The 21,621-nt window shown below is 27.9% G+C and overlaps 2 protein-coding genes across 6 annotated transcripts; one reads left to right on the top strand and one right to left on the bottom strand.

Annotated features, from left to right (window-relative positions):
- Positions 1-8,078: 8,078 nt before the first annotated feature.
- LAF3 (Amidohydrolase family) lies at positions 8,079-17,323 on the bottom strand. 4 transcript variants are annotated; one of them, XM_028055377.2, is made up of 15 exons: positions 17,166-17,323; positions 16,522-16,679; positions 16,091-16,192; positions 15,652-15,724; positions 14,968-15,074; positions 14,763-14,886; positions 13,137-13,331; positions 12,541-12,626; positions 10,914-11,021; positions 10,622-10,717; positions 10,443-10,541; positions 10,235-10,309; positions 9,864-9,995; positions 9,645-9,760; positions 8,079-8,437 (listed from the first exon to the last, which is right to left on the bottom strand). In XM_028055377.2, the coding sequence occupies exons 1-15, from the start codon at positions 17,251-17,253 to the stop codon at positions 8,263-8,265; spliced, it is 1,734 nt and encodes a 577-aa protein (XP_027911178.2). In that variant the 5' UTR covers positions 17,254-17,323; the 3' UTR covers positions 8,079-8,262. The 4 variants fall into 4 exon arrangements, 3 of the variants coding, with proteins under 3 accessions (XP_027911178.2, XP_027911177.2, XP_085525287.1); XM_028055376.2 differs by having other exon boundaries at positions 16,522-16,697; positions 17,166-17,308; XM_085669161.1 differs by having other exon boundaries at positions 16,868-17,298.
- A 782-nt stretch (positions 17,324-18,105) lies between these two features.
- LOC114168605 (uncharacterized) lies at positions 18,106-20,722 on the top strand. 2 transcript variants are annotated; one of them, XM_028053490.2, is made up of 4 exons: positions 18,106-18,257; positions 18,491-18,785; positions 18,915-18,957; positions 20,304-20,722. In XM_028053490.2, the coding sequence occupies exons 2-4, from the start codon at positions 18,510-18,512 to the stop codon at positions 20,453-20,455; spliced, it is 471 nt and encodes a 156-aa protein (XP_027909291.2). In that variant the 5' UTR covers positions 18,106-18,257; positions 18,491-18,509; the 3' UTR covers positions 20,456-20,722. The 2 variants fall into 2 exon arrangements, with proteins under 2 accessions (XP_027909291.2, XP_085524778.1); XM_085668652.1 differs by lacking the exon at positions 18,106-18,257 and having other exon boundaries at positions 18,278-18,785.
- The last annotated feature ends 899 nt before the right edge of the window (positions 20,723-21,621 follow it).

Here is a 21,621-nt window from a genome sequence, read left to right as displayed (position 1 = left end):
TTAAACATAAATTATATTAAATCTATGATGTAAGGATATAATAATATATGTATGACATGTATATGATTCATTGATATGTTTATTTTGAAAATAATAAGATATGATATATAATATAATATAATATATATATATATATATATATATATATATATATATATATATATATATATTAAAATATATGTAATAATTTTTAAAAATATAATAAATATACGATTGTTATTGTGTGAATCTAAATTAAAATAATTTATATTAAAATTATTAACATACAAAACTATAAATTATTATCATTATAAAAATATTACTATTTTATAGATTAAATACTTAATTGATAAGTATTATCAATGTATATGAAAGTATCGGATAAAGTATATTTCAAATATGAATACATTATTCAAATTGAAGTATTAGTGCATTATAGTATTAAACTTAACTTTCTTAAATTAAATGTATAATTTGAGTTTGTGCAAAAAAAAAGATGGGATTGATGATATTTTTCACCGAAAATAACTAATGATAATATTTTGTTATGTTTAAAAGTTGATTATAAGAGTTATTTATATATATTTTTTTTCTTCTTTTAATTTATCAATGTGTCTTTTACGAATAATATTTTATATATTTTACTTTTTTAATCTGTGAATTTTAAAAATAAAATTGTATCGTGTACACAAACTTTAGATTGAACTCAGACAGTTTAACAATGTTATTTTAACATTTCTGAAGTTAACATTATGATATAAAAATATTTAAACACAATGTTTTAAGTGTTGAGTATTATTTGTTTTAACTAAGATTAAAGTTTTAAGAAGAAGATCGTAGTAAAAAGATAAAATTCCCGAACAAACTTGGATATTCTACAAAAATATTTGAATCCAGTTTTAGTGGGATTAAAATCCAAATTATGATCATACAAAAACATTTAAATCCAGTTTTTTGAGTATTTTTTAATTAAAACTAAAGTTAAAAACAAAAATAGTGAGTGACAAAGACATAAAATTTCAAAACGGAATCGAATTTTCTAACAATGATATCTTCTAAGCTTGAAGATGAAACTATGATCATAGAAGATTTGTGTGAATACATATTTTTTAATTTTTTAATATTATTTTTTAACAATTGAAATTTTAAGAACAAAATAATTAGAAGTTTTGTTCGATTCGGTTCTTTTCAGTAATGTCGTTTAAATAATTATTAGACGCTAAATATTGACAATGATATGTCATTTTGTAACTTTTTTGTTTTATTTTTGTTTTATTTTTTTAATTGTTTAATAAAAGAATCACATGTCAAGTCACTATCATGTTACATGTTAGGATCAATTTTTTTTATTCATTTTTTATTCAATTCAGATATATTTTTTTAAATTAAATAATTTTGTTTCTCTCTAAATTAAGATAAAATTTAATTTCATATAAGTGTTATATTAATATTTTGATTAAAATTCACATTTTTATTAAATATTTTTTATTTAAAATTTATATTTAATTTAAAATTAGAACGAAAATTTTAGAAATAGATAATAACATCATTGGTTTAAAATTTCAAGAGGTTAAAAATCATGTAAAATATTAAAAATGTCATACAAGATTATATTAATTAACTATATTACTTTATTTGATTTTTAACCTCTTAAAAATTTTAAACCAATAGTATTATTCTTCACTTTTAAAATTTTCATTTAAAACAATTATAACTATAAATTAAAAATATTTAATAAAAATATCAATATAACACTTATAAAAAAATTAAAATTGGTTTCAATTTAAAAAAAGAACAAAAATGCTCAATTTAAAAAAAAAGAGTAAATCAAATAAAAATAACAAATATCATGTTGAATATAAAAAACTAACCCTAATTCGTGGTATTTTTATTGATACATGATAATAAAAATCTCATTAAATCTACTTTATTTTTTACAATTCATGAACATGAACATTTACCGTTTAATAATCTACTTTACAATTCAAGAATCCATCACAATTTTATTTATTTATTTATTTTTTAAATCTCATTAACATTAACATTAACTTTTAAACCATGTGAATTTATGAGAGGTACATTACGTAATCCTAATCAGGACATATTGATGCGAGAGTCTTAAATACAGTAACCAAATTTTGTCTCATGTATATAAATAAGTGGCTGGGTCAATCAACATTACTTTTTTTTTTTTTTATTTGATGAATAAAACAAAAAGCAATGGTTGTAGTTAGTTGTAGTTCACATTCGAAATATTTCTATTTTACAATTGAAGGATTCATTGTTTTAAAAATTATGATTTTGAATGAGAAATATTAGTAATATATTTTTTGGACATACCCTTTTGAATATGCTTTCTATTATAATTCAAATTTAAAACATTGTCCATCTGATAAGTTTATAATTTTAAATAAATTTTAATTAACAATAAAAAATGTTATAAATAATTCTCTTTTCCAATTTCAATATCTGAGATGTGTTTTTGAGGAGAAACTTGTTTTCTTTGTCTTTTTGTATAAAATGTGTTCTTCTCTTCTAATTATGAGTGTGTCAAAGAATATGAATCCAAAACAATAATTATGAAACTAAACTCAAATGAGTCTAATTAAGTTACTTGATTGGTTATGCTATGATTGAACCAATGTATGATTGGGTTAATTAGAGTGGAGAGTTATGGAATAAATTAATTAATTCTTTTTTCACAAAATACTAATGAATAATTTCATAGGTAAAACTTAAACTCATTATTACCTAATAATTAGTTAATATCAATCAACACGGTATTACTATTAGAGTTTAATTTTCATGTATAATATTTTCATAACATATGAGAAAAAACGTTCGTATCATTTTAAATTTCATCTACATATTTAAAAAATTATATGCATGGAATCTTACCCATCTAACTTTTTTGGCATCATAATATTTGTAGGGTTAGGCAGCAACATATGTATAGCATGCATAGGTTTAGGTGAATCCGTATACGCACATGATAAATATAAATAAATAATAAATAATAAATATATATATATATATTATTTATTATATATATATATATATATATATATATATATATATATATATATATATATATATAAAAGACATGTGAAACTCTACTAGCATACCTTGTGCAAATCTGTCATAGCTACTACTTGTGCTGCATCCTATGCATATGTAATATGTAGTTCAGTACATATTTGAAAAATAACAAAATTTTATTTTTTAAAATGTTATGAAATCATGTCATTATTTTTTCAATTGTTAGGTTTATAAAGAAGGTTTCACCGGAGAGATACAAACATCAACGAGACTTAAGTTTAACCACATAAAATATTGACATTACTCTCAACCCAAAATCTTAAGATAATGAGTTTATGAATCTTTATTCTTATATTATATAGTACACTAATTTCTTATTTCTAGCCAATATGAAATTTAGGCTCACACTTGAATTCTTAACAACTTTTACCTTATCTAATTTAGCTTCATTCTAAGGTCAAATAAGCTTTTTATCACAAGTTTTTTTTTTTATTAAGAAATATATAACGTAGAATTAAATAAAAAAAATGAAAAAACATTAAAAAAAGAGCTTATGAGTATATTTTAAATAATTTATTACTTGTTTATTTTAAAGACTTTTTTCTTCTAAACTTCTAAATACTTTAACTTTTTTTTTTTAAGTTATGATACATATTTTTTATCGTTTCGCAAATAGGTTATATATACGAAGAGTGATGATTAAGATTTATGATTGATTATTTATCTTTTTCATAAATAGATTACATAATTAAGGAATTCAGAGCAATTAGACAAAAATAAATCAATCATGGCATTTTGTTTTTTGTTATTTTATCTTTTTCATTTTTTTTCTTAAACAACATGTAATCGTTTTTAAGTGAGATGAGACAAATTGGATGTTAATGGTACAACTCCATGTTTATGCAAGAAGTTATGTAACTCAAGTGACCACAACATATTTGAGTAAATGTTAATTTTCTCTTATGTGAAATTTTATTTTATATTATATATATATATATATATATATATATATATATATATATTTAAATTATGAATGTTTCAAAGATGAATTCATCCTTATGTTATGTCATATGATATCATTATGATTGTAGTTGGTATAACTTAATACTTTAAATAACATATAAAGATTATATATAAAAAATATTTAAACTTTAGTTAACTTGGTTCATTACGAATATGAGTTTGGTAGGATTGAAAAAAATATAACTAAGTGAATCCACATGTAATATATAAAATAAATTATATTTAATAAAGTCAACCCAGCTAACCTCCACCAACTTGTAATGGGTGAATCTAATTATAAAATTTTTAACTATTTTTCAATTCAAATCCTGGTGAGCCAACTTATGTGTTATGTTGACTTGTTTTATCAACTTTCGAAAGTTTCATATCGATTTTGTGGTTGACTAATTTATGATATATAAGTGGATATAAACCTCCTCTTATAATCACGTTTTGTAAAGTTGAGTTAAATTTAAAATCTATTTCTTAATATGATATCCATGAGTTAAAGTTTGTCCTAGTTTGTTATTTGTTGGGCTTATTATTCCCAGTGGTGGATTTTCAACAAATATTTTCATGGTGCAAAAATCTTTATATAGATATATAAAATTTGTTATGGGTGTCAAATATATGAAAAATATATTAAAGTTAAAAAATATTTTAAATTATATATATTAAAAAAATTTGAGGGGCCAAGGCCTCCCTCGGTTTCTTGTAAGATTTGTCACTGATGATTTCATTCATTATCAAACTTCTATCGAATTATCTATTAATGTCTAATCTTATGTTCGAGATGTATATGTCTCAATGTGAGAATGATGTGTTAATATCTCACACTGACTAGTGATAAAGTCAATTTTATATATATATATATATATATATATATATATATATATATATATATATTAATACTTTTTAGGTGCTTACAAATTAAGAAATCATCTTTGCAAACATCCATTACAATTTTGGCGATTCATCATAAAATTAGAAGGATTCACGTTTTCTTGATTATTTGGCAGGTTGGTGTGATTAACATTTTGAGAAGCTGTCAACTTTTTTAAGAAGTAATTTAAATTAAAATGATAATTTTAAACTTCAAACTATTTTTCAGCGAAACTTTTTTTCTTGTCGATATCGAAACTTCAATGCAGAAACTAATTTGAAACATAAACAAAAAAAAAAAAGAAAACTTTTATCGAAACTTTTAATAGAAATGTATGAATCCCAAGAATTAAATTTACAACTCTTCATTAGATATGAAAATGAGACACGAAGATGAGTGTGAGTTTAACCATTCTATCTCCAAAAGTAAAAAAAATTATTTTGTCTCTATCTCCCATATTCAACAATATGAATTTTTTTCTTTTTTTCATTCCCATAACGAAACGAGAGAAGAAATGATATTATTAAGTATTAAATATCGAGATTATATAATTCTTTTTATAAGTGTAAAATATCAAAGAAAAAATTATAATTATAATTATATATATATAATTATATATAATTATATATATATATATATAATAAGGATATTAAATGATAAATAATTATAGAATAATAAAAATGATTAATTTTGTGTGATTTAAAAAAACATGAAAAATAAGGATAAAATAAAAGTTAATATCAACTTGTTAGATTATATAATAAATTAAAGATAATACCTACGAATATGTCAAGAGATTAACTTTTGAAGCTTTTTTCAATTTGTATACTTTTAATATTGAGAGATGAAAAATAAAATAAAAAATTAAAATTGGAAATTGGTTAAATGAGTCAACAAAAAAAAGTAAAAATTAAATTATTTTATTTATTATTATTATAATAAAAACAAATAAAACATATAATAATAAATTGAGTGATAAAAATATGAAACACCATCATTTTTAAGTGATTTGCCATATATGTTGGACAATCTAAGACATTTTTCTCTTTAACACTTTATTATTGACTAATTTCATTAAAAAGTATAATTAAAGGTTAATTAAGTAAACAATCTCACAACAAGTTAGATACTTTACTACATTTTTACTATAATAGAAATATATATTTTAAAAATAGTTAAATATTAATGAGATTAGAATTTAGAATTTTAGGTTATTCAGAAGAAAGAAAAGTAGAGGGTAGTGGTGTGCCTTAGTTAGCCCTAGTCTAGGTACGTACTTGACAAAAGTAGGTAAAAACTAAAAAGTTTAGGCTAACTTAGCCCTTAGGTAGGGTTAGGTTTAGGGCATAGCATAGACTACTATAGATCAATTGAATTACAAGGATCCTGCAATGTAGCAAACTTTGGCATTTTCTCCTCATAATGTTTCAAATTGATACAATACAAATTGAAATTTACAAAAGCAATATTAAAAAAATGTTAAAAAAAAAATTTGAAAATAAAAGAAAAAAAATTGTAATAGTTTAAGTTTTCAACTTATCCCAAATGATACTTTTTATTTTGTCTAAAAGATTTTACTATTATCCATATATTTAATGTTTATTATACTTTCAACTCAATTTTAGGATATACTGTAGGATTGTTGATTAGTTGAAGATATGGTGTACTTTTAATGAAATTTTCAACTACATTAATATATTTGACAAATTATTTTTAAATTGTATTTGATAAATTTTGAATATAATGTAACGAGTTTCTGGATTGCAGAAGTTGAAAAAAAAAATCGGATTTAACTCAGATTGAAGTTATATTTAAAATTAAATCAATAGATATTTTACAACATCAAATTAGGTTACGGCTAATTTTGTGTCTTTAAATGAATCAAATTTTGTGAATATTTACCTGAATAATAAGAAATATGTAGAGGGAAAAAATGAAAATAATTTATGATTACCTTCCCATGATAAATTTAAAGTTAAGAACTTTCTTTTTCTTGAAAGAGATAGAGAGAGACGGTAATATTTGTGGATTTCATTATCTCTTCTTCATCAATATATAATGTTATACAAGATAAATCATAAAAAAAAATGTTTTATAAAAAATTGCAAATAATGTAATAGCATGATAATGTCTTACGAAACTTAATAACAAAAGTTTATCTATTAATCATCTCTTATGTAAAGATTTATCAAAAATACTATATTTTTTTTAATCGAAGCTTAAAGGAAACATAAGCATTTTATCAATCATCTATTCAAAGTTTCTAAACTATTTTTCTCAAAAGTTAAATATATTTTTAGTTTTTAAAAAATTAGAATTTATATCTATTTCAGATTTTGATATAGTTTAATTCTAAATTTAAAAAATGAAAGTAATTAATTTTCAATGCAAATTCTCTTTTTCTTTAATTATGGGGAGAAGAAAGGAATCGATTCTTACCTATTATGGGTCATATTTTCATCTCACTCAATACTATGAAAATGAACTATTATTGCTTTTCATAAAGCAAAATTAAAGAATGAAAATTTCCCTTCAAGTCTTTTTCAATGGATAATACCATATAAGGTAATAACCCTTCCATTTTTTTTTCATCATTTCTTTTATTTTCTTTCCTATTGTATCTTCCTTCAAAAGCAAAATAATTTTTTTCAGTGAGGTACAAAAGAAAAATATACTATGATGAATCATGAAATAAACCTAATTGTTATGATGAGAAATTTTATATTATCTAAACTAATATATAATATATATATTGGAGGACTTCGTTTTATGCTAATGATGAAAAGAAAAGAAAAGATATTTAGTATACCACAATGAGTTACTACACCACTTTCCTAAGAAAAGTGAAAACTATTCCATTTTTAACCAAAGGCAAGAAAGTGTTTTGATTACATGAACTTGAGTATGTCAAAATGTTTTGCACTTGAGTGTCACCCCATTACATTGTATCATATGCATCAGAGAATAACAATTGAGTTCATTCGTAAATTAAAATTGCCACTGTAACTTTCTTTTTATGTATGTTATTAACCATATATTTTATCCCCAACTAATACAAACTGTCTCTAAATCAGTCTCTACAATTTATCCAAATTTTACCATTGTTGAGATTTTTGAGACAAAAAATGTAGAGATTTTGCCATGTAGTGTAGTTTTTTTCATGAAGGAACTAACCAAATGTTATCAAGAGTAAGATCAAGAAACAGATCAAACACCATTGTAATGTTCACAAACCAGTTCTTATGCATTTTTTACTATATCAACTAAAATGTAGAGTTTTTTCATATAGGACTGAAATGAAAACAGTGATTTTTTTCTAATTTAACCAAAAATTTATCATCTAACTGAATGAAAGGGCTTCAAGGATATGCTCTCACACCAGAAACATATGTTTGCTCAATAGATGCATCTGCATCTTCAGCAAAGTCTTGCCATGAATCGGTGGACAATATGACAAAATCTGCCAGTTTCCCCGGAGATAAGGATCCAAGATCTTTGTCAAGGAAGCTTGCACGAGCAGCAGAAATGGTGTAACTGTGAAGGCCAGAGAGTTTTAGTATCATGCAAGAATAGCAAAAGAAAATCATGTATATGATGAACTTGAAGTTGAAATATGATCATATAAGGAAAGAGCACTAGTGCACCACTCAAGCAGATCTAGATTTACATGAAATGAAACAATACACTTCCTAAAAATGTCCTATGAAGAAGTGGGGAATGTACCTTGTAACCACTATCAGAAGAAAAAAACAAAAAGAACTACACAGCATTGTGGTGAAAATTTCTGTAAAGTACCAAGCACTGAAGAAGTGGTCTCTCCACTATTTAAAAGCCACACACACTATGATTGTTTTGCATACCAAATTCAGATAGGCATGAGGGCTAAGGAACTTGTCCTCTGAGATGCAAATGATTATAGAGTTAATAGGTAATCCCACAAACCATATCTATTAGATCCTGTTGGAAACCATAAATTGATTATTATTGGAGATCCCACAATGACCAGAAATAAGACAAGTTTATAGTATATAAATAAGTGTATAAACCTCATCTTACAAGTCGGTTTTGTAAGGTTGAGTTAGACTTAAAGTCCACTAATTAACAACTATGAATATGATCAAACAAAAATATATAATGGAGAAACAACTCTTACTTTACAAACCATTTTATAGTATTGAATTAGATTCTAACCTAAATCTTAAGATAATACCAGAGCTTTTCCAGTAATTGTTGTTGAGTCTTTCACACCACTAGTTATTAGACGGTTATCGAACTATCCATAATGTCCAATCTTGCAAACTTCAAATTTCAGATGTCTAATTCTACTTGTAAAGAGAATGTCAGAGATTTTATATTGATCAATGGTGGGATTAAATTGAAATACATTAGTAGGAGACAATTATAACCTTATAAACCGGTTTTGTGAGGTTGAATTATACTTTAACAAATCCAAAATTCTAACATATGTTATTGTTATATTCCTGGAAAACTTTTGCTCATGTCTCTCTCAATTCCATTTTTTCTGTTGTACATGTGTACAGATGAAAATATAGATCAGGCCATCAGTACTAAATCATGATACTAATGTTATATAATATTTTGACTAATTTCTTGAGTTGACAAACCAACAATATGTAAAAATTTTCCACTCAGTGCCAGTCCACATAAAGTGGCTCCCAATAACATCACAAACAGACAAGAAATCAACAAGTCACATAACATCAGAATAACATGATCTTACGCCTTTATTGCATCATCTAGTGAAATGCATTCGGATGGAATCCATGCACTTTCCCAAGTGGGAGGTGTCCTCTTCATTGCTGTCTTAATGCCACTTAAGGGATTGATGTCTACCACCTGTCAAAGAGAGACATGATGTTGTGAAAAGTACTTCTAAACTAGTGTTAAGGAATATGAAACTGTGCAAGGTGACGAGTAGTGATAAATACAACATACTTACCGGCCAGTCAGAACCAAATGCCACTAATGCATTGTTATTTAAGAGTGACCGGAACAAATATGATTCTGTGTCTGCCCTATCCTTGCCAAGCTTTTTGCTAGTATAGTCAGCATCATCCAACAATTGATCTGGCTGTTAAATATTGGTAGTTAGAAAATACTACAGATCTTTTAAGAGACATTGTTTACATTGTCAAAACATATATAACAAGGAAGGTATTGGAGATTAGAGATGTGCACATCGACTAAAGATACAACTAAAATAAAGTCTGTCCTAACAAATTCATGTCTTTTTCCATATATGTCTCTGGCATATACATAATATTAATAGTAATGAAAAAACACAAGATAATGATAATAAAAAAGAAAAACCTGCATGGAAGCAATAACCCTCTGTTTACCAAATCGGCCAGGGGTTCCGGCTGCCAACTGCTGGGCATGCTCAATCTGAAAGTAGTGTTTATGTTCATTACTAACTTGGCTCACAATGATTATGTTAGAACAAACATTTCTCAAGCAAAATCTCCCCACTATCAATAGAAAATTATTAAAGCTTGCTATGTTTAAGCAAAAATATTACCCTGAATCTTCGATCTCTCATACCATTTGCAGAAGCTACTGAACTATATAGGTCCAAGATAAGGTCATTTGTTTTGTCTCCTATAGCATGAATAGCAACCTGTAATGAATCAACAATTTGGTAACTGAAATCTCATATACACACACGAATTTGGCAACTAAGAACAAAAGAACAATCACCTGTAGACCATATAAATCAGACTCCAAGGTCATGTTGAGAAGTGCTTCAGGTTCAGTTAGTTGTAAACCATAGTTGTCTGGCTCATCAACATACGGCTACAAAATTTGAATGTGCATAGTTAACCTAGGATATATGCTAAATTTAAGTCTATAAACTAAGGTGCTCCTTGTCATTCCCCACCCATATCCATTAAAAAAACAAAAAAGTGGCAGAAAACAGATAAATAAATGGATTTTTTCAAAAAATTATCGACAGATAATTTATACTGAAAAAGTGAATATCTGGCCTCACCTCATAAAGCAATGCACTATTGGAACCCAAAGACCCATCAGCAAAAGCTTTAACACCACCAATATAAATCCATTCGCTCAAGGTATGGCCAACTTTGTTAATCAAATCCTAAGGAGAAAAAAAATGTAACTTTAGGAGACAAATGTTAAAATCGACATGAAAAATAAAAATATAGTTTACAACATTTATTAGTGTAATACCAAATACACAGAGAAATCAAACACTTATTAAGATCTTGGCATATGGTGAAACCCTCCTCCCTTAGAACTAGCTTTCTAAGTTAATTTAGGCTAGACCAATCTCAATTTGAATATGGTATCAATTATCAAAGCCATCCCAAACTTGGTGTTGAGACATCCACAAATATACAGTACTACAAACTATAGTTCAAATGTCCAGTTTGGGTGAATAGATGTGTTAAGATCCTATTTAGCTTTTGCGGCTTAGTTAGGTCTAATTTGTTCTCAATTCTAATAAGAACACTAGTTGAATTTTGAATTAACTCAAGCAATAAAAGCTAAACTGATTAAAAAAGACAAAAGAAGAGTTTACCTATTACATATAATACTACAAGTTAAGACATTTTAGCTATCATTTTTCTGGAATAAAAGATATGTCTGGAAGTTCTTACATTGGTAAAATAAGGAGAGAGAATCATTAAATGGTAAGTGAGAACCATAAAATTTGGTGTTTTTCAATCAATTTCAACCATTAATGAAGAGTTTTTGAAAGAGTGTTAGAAGAAGTGTTGTTAGCATTCCTCATATTATTAGCAGATTACCAAGGAAGTTATTTTAGTGACCCTTCCTGATCTTCTCAATGAATGTTAGGATTCCTCAAAAACCAAACATGTACAACTTGTTCAATGATAAAGCAATATTGGTGTTTTGATTACTATAATTCAAGAGTTCCTCTCAATCCAAATGCTCCAAATGTAGCAAATTGGGCAAGCATTCACTAGACTAAATCGTAAGCGTTCCTTGGGAAGAACTTGTAAGCTAATTAGTGGGGAGGAAGTTGTTAGAACCCAAATTAGAGAAAAAGAAAGAACATAAAGTAGGGGAGATAACTCCTCCAACATATTGCTGTAAATCCATTACTTTATGTTTCATTTGAACGGATTAATAGGTTTTCTTCATGCATAGTTCAACATTCAGTAAAGTAGAAAATAGGGAAGAGAAAAAATCAATTCTCAAATGATAAAAAGATAAAGTGGATCATTTCCTCTTATTTCCCCCTATTTATATCAAGTTGATTCCTATAACTGACTAATTAACTACTGTAATTGCCTGTGGCTAATTTTCCCTTCCATTGTATCAAGCTCCAACAGAAGTTATCTTAATTGTGAGGGGCACAACAAAGCGTTCTCACATGAAGAAAAAATCCAGTGGACAACTTCCAAGACATTAAGAAAGGCAAGAAAATATGCTTGTGATTTGAATATTATAATGCTTTTAATTTATCTAAACTAGATACTTTCCTCTTCAAAAATTTCCTTGATAAGTGAATAGTTAACTTTCAAAAGCAGAAAGATAGAAAAGAAGGAACATAGAAGTATGCTCTAGAAAAGGCAGAGTGAAGAATACACTAAACTTTCAATAAATCTTAAGTTAGAAAGGAATCATACCACCAAACGTGACCGTGTCTCCATTGAAAAAAATAAACATACTCTAATTTTCATTTTTGACATTGAATTAGCCCATTGATAAACATCTGCGCAATTCAAAATAACAATAAAATGAATAGTCAACTAGGCTCAACAAGGCTTTTTACATATCACATAAAAAAAGAGGAAAAGTAATTCTATTTCAAATTACAAAAAGGCATTATCCTTGAAACTTGGCTTTAGGATTACATCATCTATGCTTTCCTACTCCTTTTTTCTTAATTTATTCAAATATTAAAAATATAATCTAGATCACTCAAACTATCACACAGATGAAGTTATGCAATTGAATACAGCAACTGGGTAAGTATTCTATGGCCTCATTGTTAATAAATCCATTACTTTATATTGCATTTGAATGGATCAAGTGGTTTTCTTTATGTATAGTTCAATATTTAGAACAGCAGGAACTGCTTGCTATAAATCTTTGCCTTGTGACTACATTGGCATTATGGTAATATTCAAAATAAAAGGAAACAAAATGACAAAGAAACCACAATTAGAAAATGAAGAAAAAAAAACTTAAATATAAATCAATTTGTACTTTTAGATAAAACCTGAAAAATCATCCCAAGAAAGTTCAGGTGAAAACCCAGGATAATATCTTCCCATATCAACAACCGTGGTCACCCCTCTTGTTAGGGCAAGACTGCTTGCTCTAAGCAACGCTTCCCTCCTATCATCTACTGAATCCTCCGGAATCAGGGAGGTCATAAGTGTCACAGCAGAATCAATTAGTACTCCAGTAGGTTCTGCATAATAACAACAATTACTATTAGACTTTCTGCATTTTACCATTAAAGAACACAAAGAAGCTCCCCAGGACAGAGAAGGAACAGAAGAGAAACAGGAAGAGAATTAGGAAAAGAGAAGTAAAGGCTTAGGGAAAAGAAAATTATTATTGATATCATTGATGTGCGAAGATTACAAAAGGAGGTTATATATACAGCAGAGAGAAGAGGGAAGGAAAACATAAAATGGAAAGCCGAGCGCTACAAAGTTGCAGATAGCTTATCAATTACTCCTAGAACAAAAAAGAATCTTGAAATGAAATTAGCAGTATTATATTGGAATAAATTCATTTATTGATCGTACTTTAAGTCTAACTCAATTTTACAAAATCAACTTGTAAGTAGAAATTTGCATTCATTATAATTTGTTTATATTTGTAGTTGATGTAAGATCTCAAAAGCTCCTTCCCCTCATATCAAGAATGGAACATTTTGAGTGTAAGACTAAATATATATGGGTGACCCGATAGAGAGAAACACAATAAGTCTAACAAATTTCATTAAAATAGATTCAATAAAGAGACTATAACATGTAATCTGCTTTAGAAAACACATGAAGCAGACCACCAAACATGTGAATAGTATAACATGATAGTGACAGCAAAATGCCACTGGAAATTGCAATAAAGGTTGAACATGGAATGACAATAAGACACGTCAATATGCTTTTTAAGGACTTATGTAAAAGCTCAGGTTATAAGGTAGAGGCTCATGAATGGTTTTATTTTGTTGAATATTGCTGAACATCTTTAATCACTTTTATCACAAGTTCCCTATTTTCTGTTTCAGAGCATATCATATCATATATATTTGATACTGTATTACACTATATTGATTTATGGAATAAAAAGATGTAATAGTATTTTCTTCTTCAAGTATACAATTCATACTGCAGAGACCGTCACTCTCTCAAAATGCTCCATCATGCAAGAACCTATGAGCTAAAAGAATGAACATTGTACAAGACCATTTAACCTATAGTTGAAATTCAACTAGGTGTAAATTATGGAGATGGTAAGAATTAAATGCTTGACTTTTAGTCATAAAGGCTTTGCTACCATGTCAAAGGGAAACTATTATAAAAGCTTAAGCAGTTGGATTGGATGGAGACTGATAAATGGCTTTATATCTAACAATGCTTATTCACCTTGTTAAATGAGAAAAACTATATAGGGTTAATTTCCCTTATGTCTAAAATATACATAGAGTGAATGTATTTATAATTAAGAGTGATACACAATATATATGGCAACCAAACATAAATATGGTAAATAGAAGATATTGTTATAAACAATATCAACAATATTTACCAATATCAAACAATGTCTATTTTTTCCTAATAAACAATAGACGCTATATTTCCTTAATTAACATGAAACCTGATAATATTACCTCCATTTGCAGCCCTCACTATAATTCCCCCCATTGGATCATCTGTTAAATTTGTAATCCCAGCCAACTTTAGTGCCACTGAATTAGCCAAGCCCATGTGGCCATCTACTCTTGAAAGCCAAACCTGCTCATAAACTTCAAATAAGATTAGTTTTGCTGTGAATGGAGATTTCCATAAAGGAAAGAACATATGTAAAGGGCCCACAGGATTATTAGGAGTAATATCATCAATCCAAGAGGCAGCAGGCAGATCTCCTTCCCATAGATCATTGTTCCATCCACCACCCAAAATCCAGAAACCTTGTTTTGAGCCTAAATCCAAAAGTGTACAAAATGTGTAAACATCATAACTAACATAATTCAGGACTCAGAGGCATCCAGTTTGAAAATTGTTCAACGTGATATTTCCCATTTGATGAACATAGTGGTGCGGATTTAACCACCAGCCTTTAATCCTTCTATTCCAGAGTATGCTTACTCAGAAAGAATGTCAATCTTATCTAATAGTTCATTAGGTGGTGAACAGGTAAAACTAATAAACTCCAATGAATCTACTAATAAAAGGAAAAATGAGACAAATATATCTGATGGATTCAGACTAAGAATTAATGGAATCAAATGATTGATTTATGAAATATAGAAACACAACCATAATTATGCTCAACTTTGTTTTAGTTGCATCAATACAATATTTAGAAGATAATTTTAATTATGGAACCTCAATCAAGTTTGAAAAGTGGAATACATACAGCTCGCATTTGAGCCAGCACTTAAACAAATATGAATTAACAGTTTGACAAATATGATGATCATCAAGGAAACTACTAGATAGGTGTTAAACTATCCTCCCTCATAACTATGAAAAAGAATGCAAAAACTCAAGGCTTACTTTGTGCTGCATCTTTGACCCTTCTAACAAATTCTTCCTTTTTGTTAACACCTCTCAGCTCCACCTGCATCATCTGTTACTACAGGTGGAGTTTTAAGACAGGGAACATATTGTAGGTTTATAAACATAAAGGACTTCTCAGATAGAAAAATAAAAATTAGGTGACATGCAAATGATTCAAGCCTCCTATTATAGACAACCAGAATCCATCCTTAACAATTTGACTTTCTGATGAGCACACTTCTGAACTGCAATTGATTGATAGAATAGTAGTTTTTTCATAAGTATTCAAGAATCAAACGTTAGAGATTACAAGAATCTTCTTATTGTCTAGCCGGTAACAGATGATCATTTCAGAAAAAACTAGGTTAGCAAACCCAGACTGAAGCACATAATAGAGGTAAAAGAAACATTCAGAAAACTGGGACATCGACTTAACCTGCAATCCACCAGCAATGAAATGCACATGAGAATCAATGAACCCAGGAACCACAACCTTCCCACCAAGATCCAAAACTTGAGTTCCATATCCCTCCAACTCCTACATAAATGTTGAAAAGCACATCTGGGTCAGACCCAGTTTGCAATTGAACGCCACAATACATGAGTAGCAGCAACAACAACAGGGTTGAATTGAATAGAATGAATTAAATTGGAATGCATTAACACTTTAAAAATTGTTATAGAGTGTCTTCCAAATCCATATTGTCATATACTGTAGATTTGTTGACTTCTGTAACAATTATTTAAAAAGCCACTTTAAATATAACAAATTTTACCCTGCATGCCTGAAAGTTAAACTACAATGAAATTGCTCTGCCTTTTTTTAAGTAAACGGAGAACTGAGTTTAGCATCAAGAATATTATAACCTTGACAAATGAATGGTTTCCAACACGAAGAACTCTCCCATTCGCCACTGCCATGGACTCTGCAAATGGGAGAGAATCATCACTAGTATATATCACCCCATTCCTCAAAACCAAATCAGCCACTGGGTGAGACAACTGTGACTTCCAAGCCCAAAAATCTGAAAAAGTAAAAGAAACTATAACAAAAATGTCATGTATGTACTTCGTTCAGAAAACCATGTAGCTCTACACAGCAGCAACACCAACAATACAATAATAAAAAGGTTCAATTTCTAATGCAATGTTTACAAAAATCTTTGCACTATCAATTAATAAGAAATCATTGTAATTATAACTTTCACCATACATTACAAATTGTAACTGGTTAACACTAAAATACTGATTTTTCAAACTATGTGATATCCTGCATACAAACCAACAAAAGACAAATTAACATAAGTATTAAAAATCGACATCAATAGTTGTTTGGTCTGCATAATAATTATTGCAACAATCCTATCTATATTGATACAAAAAGAAGGAAAATAAGGTGCCAAAACTGAATGAGAATTCCAAGTGTGGAAGGTGTCTACGAGGTTGTCTCATAGTTGTGTTGTGTGTGAGAAAGAAGAGAAAATCAGTAGCAAGGAGAGATAGTGAGTTACAGGTTGGGAATGGAAAAGGGAGAGACAGAAAAGTGAAGAAGAAAAGGAGTGGAACAAAGAGAAACAGGTGAATGAGAAGAAAGTCCATTAGAAACAAAACCACACTCTCTCTTCCTCTTCTGTCTGTTACTCATTTCACTCTTCTCTTACCAACCACCACTTCACATAAATCTAGAGTTTCTTCTATCAAAATATTTTTTTATTTAGGGTCCAAATTAACAATTTTCTTTTAAAGATTTAAACATTAATTTATATATTATTATTGAGCTACTGATTATAAATATAAAAGAATTCACAGAAAATAATTATTATTATTAAATTATTTAATAAACAATAAGATATGGACAAAATGTAAACCTATTTCGATTTTAATATAATAAAAAATATTATAATCTTAATATAAAAAATATAGTTATTAATTATATTTAAACATCAAAATAAATATAGACCTATTTCAATTTTAGGATAATAAAAATTATAGTTACATTTAAATTTCTAATTTATTTAATATTTTTAATAGTTATTTTGTATATTAATATGAATTCTTTTTATAAAATTATTATTAAAAATATTTAATCACTTTAATTCTTAATAAAATTCAAACATAACTGATAAAATCAAAACTTCTCTAGTATAAATTTTTTATTATATTAAAAAAACCAATATTTACATAAAAATCAATAAATACGTAGTATAACTTTTTTTATTATTATATAAAAAAAATCAATATTTATATTGAATTATCTTTTAACGTTTAACTCAATTTTCAAAATTCAACTTTTACAAATTCCATGAAAATGTCACTTTTTGATATCGTTTAACGAATTAAAAAAAATGATATTCTTATATTTAAATTTAAAATTAGGACAAAAATTTATCAAATTTTAAAGAATTCTAATTTTACATCAATTTAAATACTAAAACTGTATTTAATTTTTTTTATAAAATTTATTACGTAAATAGAGAAATCAAAAGAACCTTAGAAATCTTGAAAGGAGTTAGGGTTTATGAGTGATATGACACAACTACTAATCTTGTAACAACTGACGTTTCAAGCGATCGCAACTCGCAATCGGCACACCACCGAAACAAGTGAGCCTATGTGTCTTTGAGACTCATTGTTTGCCCTATTTTTCCTACTTATTGAGTGATTACCGATCTGTTTCTCAGTGTGTGAATTTCATCAAATGTTGTAAATCTTACTGTTTTCACATGATATGGAAATTTTTATGTTTGTGGCAATGGCGGAATTGTTTTCTGTGATGTTATGTCACTGGGATGATTAGGTGCATGACTTTTGACATTTTGGATTTGCTTCTTCATAGGGATTTTGAAAGAAAAGCAATGACAAGTGCAATTGGTAGCAGAGTTGAATCTTTTCGAAACACTCCTTTACTAAGGTCTTCTCTCAACTTCTTCCGAGCCTTTAGCTCTGATTCCTCTTCTACTTCTTCTTCTGCTGTTTCCTCTGCTCAGAACCCTAAGAAATCGAAGCGAAGGAAGAAGAAGAACTTGTTTGAAGTGGCTCAGTTCTTACCTAACTGGGGAATTGGCTACCACATGGCCAAATCTCACTGGAATGAAGTTTCTTACGAAATCACTAAACTCAATCTCTACAAGGTGCTTAACTTCTGTTTTTTTTTTTGTCCTTCTATTGTTTGTATTGGATTTCCACTATTTTGCATTTCACTATTATTTATTTCTCTGTTTTTCTTTCTTTCTGAATGTTATTTACGTATGTTTTTGCAGGATGGAAGACATGGAAAAGCATGGGGGATTGCTTATAAAAATGGTTAGTGTCATAAGTTGTATGAGAAGTGTTTCTGGCTTAGGATAATCTGTTTTTCAATTTTATATGCAGCAGAGTCAGCTTGTTGAAGGCGCTGATAATAATGCTGCACTTCTATTCTTCAATTATAGTTGGCTAGGCTAAGAGTGCTTTTCTGAGTTCTTAATATGTGTTGGTTTTTGTTTAAGGATAGAAAAAAAAATGTGCAAGGAAATAATATAAATATTTTGAAATGCAGAAGCCTGTAACTATTATTGGTATATCTTGTATTTAGTACACGGAAATAACTAAATAGAAATCTTGCTCGACAGTTTTAGGAGCTGCTGTTACTAATAACTGAATAATCAAATCTGAAACTAACTAATCCACTGACAACTAAAAACAATATAACATGTTCTTGTCAATTTAATAATTGACTTATGCAAAATTAAAATTAAAACTGCTCTGACAACATACTCCTTCTTGCCTTGAAGGCTGCAAACTCCTAGCTTCTTTCCCAGAAATTTAACCTGCTGGTTAAAATTGCTTGGTGAAGACATCAACAATGTGATCTTTTGTTCAAGATTAGTCTTCTGCTGAAATACCATCGCTTCCCTATGATATAATTTGACCTTTGCTCTTACTACTTTGAACTTCTCAGCCAACTCTTTAATGTCAATCCTTAGTGAAAACATTTTTACATCATAGTTTCTTGTCTTTGTCTCAGTAGCCTTAAACTCTATGCTCAGAGTTTGTATACCCTTCTCTAAAGAGATTTTGCTTCTCTGCTGACAGTATTGTTCTTCCTCTTCCATTCCTCTGACTTCCGCTTGAGCAGACTGAGCCTGTTCCTTTGTTGCTGTCAACCTTGCTTCTCTGTGGCACCACTTCTAGACTTGGGGGCTGCTATTACAGGACCAACTTGTTGTTTTTCTTCAGTGTCTTCTTTCTTGTGCCAAAATTCAGTTATCTCTTTTATTGAAAAAGCAATTTGCCTGTGAGAGGATTGAACTAGTGCGCAAAAGTTTGGATGAATGATGCCACACGCGGCACTCCATTCATTTGCTATCACTTGGTGTTAACTTTCTTTGTTTGTTTCATTCATGTTCCATATCATACTATTTATGATCTCAAGTATAAATCACTTAATTTTTTTTATTATTTCACAGTGTAGACATACTTTTTCTTATTTCAGTATAGTTTCTGTTGCTTGTTAGAACTCGGCAGCTTTATTTGATAAGTTCTCAGTGAATACTTTGCGAAGCATAATGTAAGCATAAAGTATAGATTGTATGAAGCATTGTGTAAATACTGTGGCTTTTTCAGTACTTGTTTGCTGGCTTAAATTGATAAATTTCAACTTATTGCAGGTTTGCCATTAGCAGATGCTCCAAAAAAAATTAGTGGAGTTCACAAACGCTGTTGGAAGTACCTACCAAATGTAGTAAAAGCATCAGAAAGCTCAACAAACTCAACGAGTCCAACAGATACTGGTTTGAAAGGTGAAACTGAAGCAAGTTGATGTTTTCTAGTGACTTTGTTTAGGTCTTCAACATTAGCCCATGTCTTTTCAATTGGCCTAGTTGTTTTCGACCATGCTAGATTTTTTAGTCAATCTTTCAAAGTTCCTTAAGCATTCATGCAAGGTGCTTAATTATTAAGTTTATGTTTGTAATCAAATGAACTCTTTCTACTATGAAACGTGCTTTGAGGGAGTAATCTGGCTGGATTTGGCTGTTACTATGTGTTTCTCTTTAAGCTATTATAATCCATTCATGTTAGTTATTAATTATGTGTTGATTGGATATGTGGACTTTGTATAAACAGGATTGGGTGATAAAAATCTTATTTTTAAATATTGCTGATTTCCTTAAAATTTTAAAATGAAAATAAATAATTAATTAAAAGTTATGTGTATCAATAAAGATTAATGATAAAAGAAAGAGTGGTTAAAATATATTGCTATTAATATTGGTGTCTGTTTGTTAATGATTTAAATGTAACATTTAAAATTTAAATTCATGTTATTATAATATTACTGACGATGTATTTTGATTAAATAATTTATTTATTCAATAAGTGAACTTTTTTATACTAGTGAGTACATAGGATTTAATCTGTCAGTAAGTTCTTATGTTTCATTTTATTGAATTAAAAATTAATTGTTATAATAATTTTTATTACTTCATATATTAATGCTTGTATTAATTTTAAATTGACTACAGTTTTAATATATCTTTTGCTTATATAATTTTTTTATGTTTTGTTTAAACTTAAAATATTATTTAAGTATTTTAAATTTAAGATTGAAGAAATTTAAAATTATTTGTTGAAGGGAAAAGGAAGGGATGTCACATGGTTGAGTAAACTTAAAAAAGTTGTAGAAAAACAAATATAATGTAAGAAGTGAGTGTGAGTTTACATGTATTAAAGGAAATTTGAGAAGAAAGTTATTATTAGAAAAAGCAACAAAATTCTTAAATATTTTAAAAATTTAAAGATTTATGTTTTATAAAGAAAAACGGATCATTTTCATTCTTATCCAAAATTAAATTAATTTAGAAAAAAGTGAATGACAATTCAATAAAATCAGAATCAAAATTAATTTCTTCAATAAAGAAATAGGAAATAAATATAGTTTATTTTGAAAAAGATTTAAAAGTGTATACAAAAATATTTAAATCAACT

The sequence above is a fragment of the Vigna unguiculata genome, chromosome 11 (assembly GCF_037176805.1).
Source record: "Vigna unguiculata cultivar grain cowpea cultivar isolate G323 ecotype 2 chromosome 11, ASM3717680v1, whole genome shotgun sequence".
Taxonomy (NCBI): Eukaryota; Viridiplantae; Streptophyta; class Magnoliopsida; order Fabales; family Fabaceae; genus Vigna; species Vigna unguiculata.
The sequence above is the reverse complement of the archived record's forward strand: the minus strand, read 5'-3'. Positions and strand labels throughout refer to the sequence as shown.

What these genes read in the sequence shown, in the direction of transcription:
- LAF3 (XM_028055376.2), bottom strand. Translation starts at nt 17,253, where the DNA reads ATGGACTTTCTTCTCATTCACCTGTTTCTCTTTGTTCCACTCCTTTTC. An exon ending in ATATTACTCCTAATAATCCT is followed by an intron (nt 14,887 to 14,967) that starts GTGGGCCCTTTA and finishes GTTTATGAGCAG; the next exon opens with GTTTGGCTTTCAAGAGTAGA. An exon ending in CATTTGGTTCTGACTGGCCG is followed by an intron (nt 9,761 to 9,863) that starts GTAAGTATGTTG and finishes TCTCTTTGACAG; the next exon opens with GTGGTAGACATCAATCCCTT.
- LOC114168605 (XM_085668652.1), top strand. Translation starts at nt 18,444, where the DNA reads ATGATTAGGTGCATGACTTTTGACATTTTGGATTTGCTTCTTCATAGG. An exon ending in CTAAACTCAATCTCTACAAG is followed by an intron (nt 18,786 to 18,914) that starts GTGCTTAACTTC and finishes ATGTTTTTGCAG; the next exon opens with GATGGAAGACATGGAAAAGC. An exon ending in GGGGATTGCTTATAAAAATG is followed by an intron (nt 18,958 to 20,303) that starts GTTAGTGTCATA and finishes AACTTATTGCAG; the next exon opens with GTTTGCCATTAGCAGATGCT.